General features: G+C 35.5%; 1 protein-coding gene across 1 annotated transcript; it reads right to left on the bottom strand.

Moving 5' to 3' along the window:
- Positions 1-194: 194 nt before the first annotated feature.
- LOC128986265 (nose resistant to fluoxetine protein 6-like) lies at positions 195-10,428 on the bottom strand. Its single transcript, XM_054406531.1, has 14 exons — positions 10,046-10,428; positions 9,067-9,237; positions 8,531-8,760; positions 6,540-6,748; positions 5,959-6,044; positions 5,536-5,723; positions 5,070-5,230; positions 4,214-4,382; positions 3,436-3,629; positions 2,931-3,057; positions 2,607-2,796; positions 1,541-1,683; positions 1,018-1,126; positions 195-384 (listed from the first exon to the last, which is right to left on the bottom strand). The coding sequence occupies exons 1-14, from the start codon at positions 10,293-10,295 to the stop codon at positions 353-355; spliced, it is 2,259 nt and encodes a 752-aa protein (XP_054262506.1). The 5' UTR covers positions 10,296-10,428; the 3' UTR covers positions 195-352.
- Between the last annotated feature and the right edge of the window lie 2,290 nt (positions 10,429-12,718).

The raw sequence follows: 12,718 nt of genomic DNA, 5'->3' as shown, positions 1-12,718 counted from the left end.
TATATATGTCTGAAGTCTAAATGTGCTAGAAATAGCTACTTTTGTTTGTTATTGTTTTTTACTTCAAGAAGTAAGTATCTAGATTCAAACATATAATCACCAATAGCAATGATTATACAATGTTTACAAATATTTAACATTACTAAATTAATTATCAGGAAAGATAAAATAACTGTTAAAAATAATTACTTATTAATATTTTTATTAGTACTAAAAATACCACAAAAATTGTACTGATTAATCTCACAACTCTTGATAGAAAACTTAACAAAAAATAGTAAAAACAAACAAGTTATCACAAATTATTTAATTATTAAATACATGTGTGTTTAAGAGAGACTTTGAACATTGGTCATAAAACTTTATCGCTGCTTCCTGCTCTTCCTGTAACAAAAATTTAATGAAAAATATTTAAATATTTAAAAGTAGAAACATTCCTAACATTAAGTCTTCCGTTGAATATGAATTTGCTGCACCTTAATATACTATTCGAATTAAACTAAATTTTCAGACAAGCGATTAATACTCTTTTGTCCTACTTTGAAGATAACCACTACAATATTGATAAAATATCTTTTGAAGAATACTATAATTAAAAATCTATTTAAGATAGCGTAGTTAAATATTATTTGATATTCTATAATTCATTGTTGGATTCAACTACCAAGATTTTTAAAAATAATGTGAAAATGTATCACAAATCTTTAGGTACTCAACATTATTAAGAATCCGCAGTATGTGTTCTCGTTCAGTTCATGTACACTTGAAAAACAGGACAAACTCTTTATACGTAAAGTCTATGACCTAGGGAAAATTGACAAAGGGAATATGCAAAGAAAACCATCTTCATGGTGGAATGGCCTCTGGATCGTCTGAATTAACTATATAGTGGTTTAAATTACCTTGTTACTTTCAAAACGATCCTTTGTGACAAAGGATCGTTTTGACAGTAACAAGGTAGGCCTAATTTAAACCACTATATAGAAAACCATCCAATAATTTGTTTTTTTTTCTCACCTCTGCGGCTCGGTAATAAAATGTTCTTGATTTCTTGCATCGGAAGATCAAACAGCAAGGTGACGAAGACGGAGATCAACAAAACTGCAACCACCTCGTACACCCCAATCTGAGAAATAAATGAGGGATTTGAAACATTGCAAAGTAATGTATGAAATGACAAGCAATTATAAACTATAGTTCGGCCGCTTAGACCTGCGCGCTAATGCTAAACCAATGCTGGAGGAGGTCGCTTTCTAAGCGGCCGAACTATATAGTTTGCAAATTAAAGATATTTTTTTGTTTCAACAGAAATGTTTGTAAGGTAAATTTGAAAGTTATGTTCAACCTTTTGATATTTTTTCTCCTATGAAAACTGCTCTAGCAGGCCCGCAGTTTGCTTGTGAAGCGTTACGTGCCCAAAAAGATAATTGTACCCATCCCTCCTTTCCTTGTTGGATAATTTCTTTCTTCTTTACATCCCCCCCCCTTTTTCTATAGCAACCCTGAACTCTAGCGAACAAAACTCAAATTAACAACTTACCACATAGAATAGGCTGAATTCTTGACTGGAGCGCACGCTACCAACATAATAGAAAAATATGATGAACTGTGTGAGGTAAATGGCGTAGGACAACCTGCTTACTACGACCATCCAGTGTTGACAAAGCATCCAGTGTAGCCAACCTGATAAAACAAAATATTGAAAACAATATCTACAAAATTGTCCTTTAAGTTTTAACACAGTTTTAAATATGAAAACTTATGGATGGATATTTGTTTAGTTGACAAATATTGAAATCAAAGCTTCTGATTTTATGATGGAGTGAAAGTGAAATATGATGACTTTCACAACATTTACAATGATTCAAGAGACGGGTGGACCGATGCTTCTAGGTGTCGAGATTGCTTTGGCAAAAACCTCAAACAAACAAACCCAACAAGCAAAATCATACTCTTATACAAGATGGAAATTCACTGCTTTTCTACCATCCTGACAAATTATTGCCTACCATGACCACAAAACCTGTTGACATTTTCTATAACCACAGCAAAAAACCAACATCAGTATCAACTTTGCTAGTGTTTGAGACCTTAAAGTCTTTCAAAGCCCAACAACTTTATGCTGTTTTATATTTAAATCTCTGTAATGTTTGACGCCTATTTTGTACTCTATGAAAGTATTCTGATTCTGATTTCATGTAGAGCTGTTACAAGGTTTATCCGTCAATTACCTTCTCCAACACGTTCTTGTCAAAGCCAAGCAAGCAAGTTGTATCCGAGCCAAATCCATGTTCCTTACTTTATCCACTACTCGTTTAGCTGTATCCCGCCTTATGAGACTATTAGGCTCATCATAGTAGGCAAAGGCTTTGTGAAAGAAAATCTCTCCCGTCCAGTACAAACTTCTTTCTATGATTAGATTTCCGTAGTCTAAGGCTTTAGACATCAAAATTTTTGTAAGGCGTAAAGGGCTGAGGGAGTTTAGAGGTCGCTAAATTTGCACACCATTAAAAATTTTGGTGGGTTATAGACATGGCTCCATAGCCAGAATCTATTGTCTGGCTCCATTAATTCTTTAGGATGCTGAGATGTAAGAGGCTACTCACCCCCGTAACCGCGGCTGCAGGCTACTATGAGCCAACTCAGGGAGACGGACCATGTGAAGGGTGACAAGGCTGCGTACCAAGCTCCGTCTCGTGAATCGTACACAGCGTCGGCTCTTACGAGATGTGACGGATAAAACACCGAGACTGCGGCCAACAACGCACTCATCACCCATCCTGCAGCTGCTTGGTTCTGTAACAAGAGTAACATCTTACATTCAGTAGCACTCCGCACAGGTCTTTTCTATTAAAGCCTTAATGTGAATGATAAAGTCATGGATAATGTACAGTTTTAAGTTGTTTGCAAAAGTATAGTTTTGTACTTACAGAAGTAAGGTGAAGTTTGCCCACTCTCTGAAGGAAGAACCCCGTAAGCAGTCCGACAGTGTAGGGGATGGCTCTGTGTATGGACTGACTGTAGGACAAGTTAGCGTTGCGGTACAAGTCAGTCACTCTGTAAAGCAGGAAACTTGTCATGTAAAAGGTAATTTATCCAGTCAAATACATTCCTTTAAATCTGGAAGTTTTAAAAGTTTGCCAAGGATTTTTCACTCTACTGTTAATAAACTGAGATTTAAAATTTCTGTCTAAACGTTCAGCTAAAACTCAAGCATTGCAATGTCACAAACTAATATACTTAGCATTGAATTCAAATAGTTTTTACTTGATCTTCTTCAAACCTATAAAATGTTATAACCTTTCCCACAGTCAAATTGTATGTCCTAAGATCAGTATGGGAACATTCCAAAAAGACAATGTTAATTTGAATCACTCTAGTACCAAATATATTTTCACCTATTCCAAGATCAAATTGTTAGCATTAAATCCTTACGAGATATTATGATAGATGAAGTCGGAGATGTTGTAGTGGAGATGCACAAAGTATCGTAGACAAGCCACCCCCAGTTGCAGCACACCTACTGTCGCGATGGAAGGCAGAGTCCATCGGTGCAGACAGTAGACGACGAGTGGTGCAAGTAGGAACAGCTGCATGTCCAACGCCAGTTGGTGTGTGTGAGGCGCACACTGAAAAGAGTATATTTGTAAATAAGTATGGAACAAGTGGAAAGTGACAAAACGGTAACACTACAGAGATTGTAAACCATAGAGCATACATCATAGGAAAGTCCAAACCACCCGGTCAAAACAACCAAAATGCCAACACATTTAACGTCCAAGAAATGAAAGGAAGGAAGAAAAACCTCCCGCTTTGAATCCGATCGTCACGTCGTCCAATCAGCCCGGCTGCAATTCTAGTGACCGTGCATGTGTAAATATGGACTATATTGTCAGTGATAAGAAGATAAATTAGGGTGGCACAAAATTACGTAATATAAATCAAGTTCTTGAAACTGGGATGGAAAATTAAATATCACAGAATATTCCTGTATTCTTTTTACTAAATATTCTTTTTGGCAGATCTCAGGAGCAGATAGATAACTAATTATTATAAGTAGGATTAGTTAATGTTCTCATTCCCATATTGTTCAACTTTATCTACACACTCTTTATATGCAGACTGTTCATCGTAACTTACAAGAACATTTACTAAAACCAAACAAATGTTTAAAAAACTGAAATGAAGAAAATAAAATGATTTTGTTTATTACCATATCCTCAAACAAGAAGAAGTTTTGTATGTAGAGAACATTCTTCCAGAGGTTGGCTTTACATAGGTCTGCGTTGACGGTGATGGACGACGTCCACTGAGGGCCGGACCCGAGGTGTTCCATGACGTAAGCGTAAAACACCACCACGGCTACGAGAGCCGGCGTCAGTCTAGCCAACAAAACAAACAAATGATTATAAAATGAATATTTACTTATTGGGATGTCAACTATAATCCTGTCTTCAGGTGGGTTACCAGACCTGCGGTTTCAGAGAGGAGTTTTTCTCTCCCTTGTGTCTCCAACATACTTAAAAAATCTTGCGCACACCGGGTATTTAAAGAGGTCCTGTAAAGTATTTTCATCACTGCATTAATAATCATCTCTACCGAACACAAATAGTCTCAATGTAGGTAAAAAATTAAGATTGATGTGGGGGTAAATGACAAAGTAAAACAATGCCCTGATAACTCCGCTTCATTTTGTTGACTCCTATGGGAACACCACTTATAAATAATAAATTGCCTCAACTTACCAACTTCAATAATGAACATAAAACAAGGATTCTATAAACGTGTCAAAAGCTCCAACTTTTACAGATGGAATAGTTAGAAAATGGATAATTCTAAGAGTTAGAAAGAAGAAAGGTGAATTATGATTTTTTTCTCATAGCAACTACTGTAAATCGATCTATGGTTTCAGACTAATGAAACCACACCTACCGAGTGCAATAAAAATGTAATCTAATAATATCTTAGATTTTAGTATTATTAATAATGACAATAATAGCTGTAAAAAAACTGTTGAATATAATATGAGGAACATTTTTGTAAGAAATCAGTATGCAGCATGCTCCCACCTGACAAGTCGTGCCAGTATCCGCTGGCGCCACAAGATGGTGCCTCTGCGCTGCAACTCAAGTGCTAGATTGTACGCAGCCAACACTGCGCTCAGTTGTAGGAATGAGTCGGTGAAAACACTCGATGCACGCAGAACTGCGCTCAACACCGAGTGGGAGTACTGCAAAGTTTAAACATATGAAAAATAAAATAATCTGGAAGCTACGCCGAAGTAGGGTTGTAATTAATAAGATTTATTGATTGTAGTAGTACTGATAATTTGTTATAACTAATATTTATTGTTTTTATTTGTATAATAATAAAATGTAAAAGAGTAATAGAGGATTTATTTGTTCAGGAATCTCTCTAAAATGAATGTTTTGAATTTAAAGTTAAAGGAGAAGATAGCTACAGTTTTAACATGGATTGTTAGTCTAATTCTATCCATAGTTTAGAATAGAATTTGAGTGAGACGGACTCACCTACCTGAGTGAGAAGACTGCGGTTGGAGTACGGAGTAAGAGCAAGTGGCATTAACTTGTGTGCGGCGAACAACAGCACCGTGAACACGCTGCGCACACCGTGGATCACAGGCAAGTCGTCTGTGCGCCGAGACATTAGCGACAACCAGTTGCGGCGGAGTGAGAACGCCAGCAACGCTCGGTCTTGCGTCCCTGCGAGATGTCATTTACTACTGCTTGATAGTTTAGTGGAGTAAATACATTTGAAAATGAAAGTATGACTAATTAATTTTTTGTCAAATGTCACGTTTCAACTAACGATAACAAAAATTTATTCAAATTAGTTCCCTGATTTTTTTTGTTTGCCTTTAGATTTACAGTACCAAAATAGGAATAAAACATCTTATATTTGTTAAACATATTACATAATTTATTGAGGGTTTCTTACTTAATTTGTTGAGATCTGGATAGTTGTTACTCGAGTCAACCATGGTTGAGACAACAGCAAGCATAAGGAATCCTCCGAAAAAGCCTCTGGAAAAAACTGTAGGTATAATATGTGTCATAAATCAGCAAATCAAGTGTAAGAGGTATGTATGGGTAATGAATATGAATATTGAATAAAATAAATAAAAAGAATAAAATACAAATTTTAAACCAACTAAATTCAAGTTGGTTATACAAACTTTATTGATTGATTGCATTGATTTGTTCGCCCCAGATGGAGAACATCACCAAGACAAAATTTCAAGTATGGAGTTTAAATATTCATCATGGGGGAGTTCTTCAGAAGTTTATGGCACATGACAAAGGGAACACACAGGTTCTGGTCTACCAGATAGAGACTAGATGATACAATGCTGGTGGGAAGATAGTCACAACTTACCACTATAAACTGACATTAAACACATTTTAAACACTACAGCTTAAATTCTGGCCTGATGATGAGCAAGATCCACAACACAAACAGCTGATGTTTTTGTAATATTTTGACAGTTACCAGCTGATTTAATCAAATAATAAACTTACAATGATACAAGTGTGTGTAGTGGCAACACTGAGCTCTGCTGGCTGGTGTAGCACATGCCAGGCTTGATAACAGAGTCCACAGACACTCCTGGCAGTTGGTAGCCCTGCAGGTAATGCCTTAGACCAGCCTCCACCTCACGGTCGTCACACGCTGCAGGTACACAGAGGCCCCAGTGTAGCGTAGTCCATCTCGGAGCAAAGTGACCTGGCTGTAACAAAACAAAACATGTAAACATTGTACAACCATTGGTTGAATTTTTACGGACCTAGTTTGAGGGCACATCAGCTAGAGGATTTTAGCACTCCACTTTTTGATGCTGCAGAGCCTGTCATACCAAAGTGACTTGATGATCTGCATCATCCTGTCTGTGAGCTCCTCCTGAAGAAAATGTCTGCCCCTTGTCATTGTTCCAAGAATGCTTTATCTTTTATCATTCAGAACTGTACAGTCAGAGTAGATGGTCTGCAGTCTCCTCGGGCTCCCCAAATTTCCTTCATGCAGTGTCTCCATTGTAGATCCTCAATGTTGCAGCAATATCGGGATGCTATGATCTGTGACTATTCCTGCGATCTGTCTCAGTTGCCTCCCTTATAATCAAACATTGGCGACGACTGTCCAATTTCCAATACCATCCAAGTGAAAATAGTGAACTTGCCAAACCGGTGATGCTAAAGCCTAACCCATCTTGTCCCGTGTTTCTCCTGAGCACATGACATAACTAAACTGACATACCCTTGAGAGATTCCACAGAAACGCTGCAGTCCTACAAGGATTGAGGCTAAAGCCCCTTGTGCCAGCTTTTCAGCCACCTTCTATCCCTGAGTCCACTGTGTTGCACCTGCCCAGGGCAAATACTGGTTTGAATCAATCCCAGACCACCTTGAACTTAAACTCGAAGGAGTCGAGTGCCTTGAACCCCAAGGTCTTCCCACCAATCAACATGCCTTGAACATTGTCCATTGAACATTGTACATTAAGTAGTCCTACAGGTAGTGTGCACAATATTATACAGGGTGTCCCGGAACTCTATACCAATATTTTAGGGCATTGATCCTGGGTAAGAAACGTACCTAAATATCATATTTAAACTGTCCGGAAGTCCATAGTTACTCACACAGCCGCCATTTTGTTTTTTTCAGTTATTAATTTTTTTCTAAAGAATGGTTAGTTATACGAAATGGAAACTTTGCACAAACATTAAGGACAACTATACAAAGCTACCAAAAAATTGTCACGATTATTTAAATTCATAAAACAAAATGGTGGCCATTTAAATTTTTGGTAAAATCAATGGGTTTTGAGTTATAAGAAAGAAAATTTTAAATGGCCGCCATTTTGCTTTATGAACTTGGAAAATTGTCATAATTTTTTTGTAGCTTTGTCTAGTTGTCATAAATGTTTGTGCAAAGTTTCCATTTCGTATCTTTAACCATTCTTTAGAAAAGAATTAATAACTGAAAAAAACAAAATGGTGGCTGTGTGAGTAACTAAGGACTTCCGGACAATTTAAATATGATATTTAGGTACGTTTCTTACCCAGGATCAATGCCCTAAAATATTGGTAGAGAGTTCCGGGACACCCTGTATATCAAAATCATTATACTTTCGATTTTAATTTAACAATATGGTTTTACGAAAAGTAAATAAAAGATACGTCTTTTAACACTTAAAACATATATTTACGCTTATACTGTTACTCACAAGATGGTAAATATACAAAAAAGATGGTAAGTGGTGATCGATTTCGATTGGACACTCCAATCATTATCAGACCCAATAAGCGAATGAACTGATTGGATTGGAGTGTCTAATCGAAATCGATCACCACTTACCATCTTTTTTGTATATTTACCATCTTGTGAGTAACAGTATAAGCGTGAATATATGTTTTAAGTGTTATAAGACGTATCTTTTATTTACTTTCCGTAAATTTAATAACACGTAATTTAATATGGTTTTGCAACAGTAAAATAAACTTCAACACACTTACGTCAGAGTGTTTGCTGCGTACAAACGCCCCAGCTTGTAGTCGGGTAACAGCTGATCTCACACCTGGCATTGCGTCGTTGGTCGCCTCAAGATCAACGTGCGCCAGACAATATTTGCCAGCGACGGCACCAAGCGCTTCTAACTGAACAGCAAGACAGCTGTCGTAGTCTCCCAGCTGATTACTGTTTCCACTCAACAAACCGGAGGCTGGTTTGGCTGTTGCGTCCCACACTGTCAAATAAAATACGTTTCGGCACTAAAATGATATTTAAAGTATACACATTAGACTTCTTTGAATTAAAAATAATTGACTTTATTGTTACAGAATTTGCTGTCAATATGAAAAAAATAATTGCACCCAATAAATAAAAAGGTGTGTGCTTTTCAAGATTGGAGGATCTAAAGAAGAAAAGGTGAGATATACTCCAATATAACTTGAAATTCTACTGTCTGAAACTCAGCTAACACTTGGGTCCAGTTCCAGACCATCTAAAAGTTATTGACTTTTCTCAGAATCGAACCGAATTGCTCACTTACTCTGCATTGCCCAAAGCTCGTAGTGCCGTAGGTCGCGCAGGTATTGCTGCACTTGCTCGTCACATTTGGACGCCGGAGTCGCCATCGGAGTGAAAACTTTCCCCCACCACTCTCCTTCAACTACGGGCTTGGGCAACTCATGGAGTGGCTCCAAATATGATATATTTATGTCTGGAATCAACTTTATTATCAGTCATTTTACAGTTACGACTTAAAAAATACTGTAGAACTAATAACAAGTCTTGTATATCAAATTTTACTTGTTACCAAGGTAGACTTGTTATCAAGGTTTGCAATAACATGTAATTGAGAGTGGTATAAAAATTATGGGTACCTATTTGAATATCACTGTTGGTATTGAGGGTGACTTGTTATCGAGGATACACTGTATATGATTTAAGTTGATATATGATAACTACTCTGGAGAAAATGGTTAAAAAATTAACGTTCTATTGCACTGGAACCAGTAAAGGAGATTATTTAAATAAGACCAATCGTTAGTGTACTGTATATCATATAAAGCTATGAGTGAATTTAAATTTTAAAACAAGTATAACAAAATTTTTGAACCTTACAAATACTCTTGTTTGTGTTGTTATAAACATGTCACTAGAGTTGCTAAATTAACTAACAATCTATTAAAACCTTTATTTGGACACCGGTCTATAAATTAGAGGTATGTTCATAATTGGTGCTTTGAAATTATATGAAATAAATATTTTTTGGTTTGGAGTATATATTATGATGATTTGGGTTTTGAATACTAATGGTCTTGAGTTTTGCTAAGTGCTTAGTTAGTCTAGAAATAGATTTTCAAAACATTCTGTGTGTAAATGTTCCAAAATTGTGTTTTGTGATCTTATTGCAATAAACTGATTGTTATCTGACAGGTATGATCTAATTTGAAGTCCTAAATTAAATGTTTTCTTATAGATAAAATTTTAAAAAATCTGTAGAAACAAATACACACGATATTAACCTTCGAATAAATTTTCTTTGATCCACAAAGACTGTTTGTCCTCCTCGGAAAAATCAAAGTCGGTGAAAACATCCACCGGAGGTCCGAGGGATAAGTCGCAGGCTTGGTCCGCACAAAGTTCCGAGAGGAGTAAAACATCGTCGTGTTGCGTCTCGTCTGTCTCGATCGCACGAACGACGAGAAATATTGTGTAACAAGCGATCACTTTCCGCGGGTCTGACAAACGTAGGATGAAATCCACCACTTTCATTTCTCACACAAAAGAAACACACAAACACAAAAATGTTCACAACCGTCTTATCACACTTTTGTCTTTTATGTTTTAATCGAACATGTGGAATGTACCGCAAACGTCCCCGCAACTGTCTCCATCACATGGACAGTCCGCAATGTTCGGAGCCAAGTGTTATTTATAGGTGCACCATTCACTGGGAACTCTCATCATAGTTGCTACGTTTAGAAATACCTGACAGTTCGCCAAACATTGACAGTAGAACTTGTTGGGTTAGGACATGTCTTGTAATCTGATTGAAATAGGTGTACAGGTTGTTTCTAGTCTTAATTTGTTGTGTGGGAAAATTATGCTAAAGATGTAGATTTGGATTGTTTGCTGATGTTCGTTGGTTTTTAAGTTTGGATAATGTAAGACAATGTGTTACAATAACACGATGAAACAGACATTCTTCAAGTACACTAGTAGAAACATTCTTTATGCATACCAAATTGTTAGTTAATTTCAAACAAGATTTTTTCATCCATTTCAATATACTTGCCAAAAAACAAAACCTTAGAAAAACTATACAAAAATGAAAAATTGGTGATCAGTTTTGTGATGAGTAGTTAATGAAAATTTCATTACAATAAAAATAACCACACTTAAATTTTTGGTTTTAAATAATGAAACATTATACCATGGCCTTGTTCTCTAAAGTTTTCCTAGCGTAGTTTTACATTTTCTTTCAAAGTTATCAGCTGTTTGAACAATATTACATGGTATTTAAGATTGAATACATTGTTGCTTCTTTTGCAATAATGTTCTGTTGAGCTTAATGGGAATTTCCTTTTTTTGGGACAGTAAAACTAATATTATTATGATGGACAAAATCATACGTTTTGATAGATTGGAAATCAACGATTTCTGTAAAGCGTAAGCTTACCGGTAACGGTAGCTTTACGGATTACAGAGATAAGCTATTTTTGTATACAGGGTGATGAAAAATATTTCCTCTTAACTACACAAAAATTATTTTTGGAAATAACACAATAAATTGTTTAAAAATACTTATTTTACTACAAAACTTAATTAAATAAGTTAAGATAATAAAATTTTAGAATATTTTTTGGTTGTTAAATTAATTAATTAATCTAGATTCTACTGAAACTATACAATAAAGGTTATAGTTTCAAGCTCAGCTGGTATAAAGAGATACAACAGCAAAATTAATGCACATAAATTAACAATTGTTTTGTAATGCTTACTGAAAGTCGAATTATCCAAACAATTTCAGAAGAAAGTACATATGTCGCCCAATTGAAATTAAGTAGGTTTAGAGGAAATATTTCATTTGGCAGTCTAACAAGTGTACGATCCAAAAACTAAGCTTATGAGATTGACATTGGATTGACTTTGTGTATTAGAAATAGAATTATAATAAGTGTTTAAATTTCTATTTTGTGTTAATGCTTTTCAATGTATGGAAACAAAAAAAATATTCTATTGTTAAAATAGACTCGATCATGTTTGAACCTGTTAGGTTTGGACTTTGAATATTTTAGACAGTCACCTGCATTTAAAAAATAGATTGTGTACCTCGACTCACAACCAGATTTTGATCCCAACTCATTCATCAATTCATTGCTATGTTTCAGGTGTAAAATAAATTGCCGTAAAAAGGACAAATAACTCAGACTAAATAAATCTTTGCTTTAGGAACTAAGACTTTTAGGTTGGGGCTTTGGAAAATAAATGTTTATCAGTATTTATTAAAACAATAAGAAGTATTTACATTCTTCCAAAATATAAACATTGAAACTTTGGAAGCCCATGGGGCGTATCCCAAGGGAAATCTGAAAATAAAATGATTTAATATTGCATTGTCATCCATTTGTGGGCTATGTTTCAAGTTTCAAGTCTCTATAGCTCATCAGGGAAGTTGGTTTAATATCGATTGCAAAACTTGCAAAACTACCGGACAAGAAAGCAAGCTTATAAAAACGTTTTAAAATCACAATGGCTACGTTTTTACCTCACTTGATTCTCAAACACTATTTTGCTCTTGAATCTTCTAAATTTATTTTGTCAAACAGCTGATTGGATTAAATTGTATAGAATACTCTTGATCTTCTGCATTCTCACCCCATCGCAAGTTAATATATACCGTTCACAAAATTTAGCCGGTTTTAGGAGCAGTTCCCTTACTACTTTTTTTTACTTAATATATGGTATATGGCACAGCTGATTTATATATTGGCAAATCTCAGCTGTTGAGCTTTTATTTTTAAAATTAGGTTCAAGTGGAGGGGATAGATTTCTTCCCCTAAAACCGCCTAAATTTTGTGAACGGAGTATAACGTTAGATTAACACAAAAGTGTTTAACTCCATCATGACAGTAATCAATTTTACACAACAGTCTTAAAGTAGAATCAGGATTAAAATTCAATTACTCAATTAA

Source organism: Macrosteles quadrilineatus, unplaced genomic scaffold (assembly GCF_028750875.1).
Source record: "Macrosteles quadrilineatus isolate MER2022 unplaced genomic scaffold, UCM_ALF_1.0 Scaffold_2__2_contigs__length_208266976, whole genome shotgun sequence".
Classification (NCBI taxonomy): domain Eukaryota; kingdom Metazoa; phylum Arthropoda; class Insecta; order Hemiptera; family Cicadellidae; genus Macrosteles; species Macrosteles quadrilineatus.
Note: the sequence above shows the minus strand (reverse complement) of the source record. Positions and strands in the feature narration are given on the sequence as shown.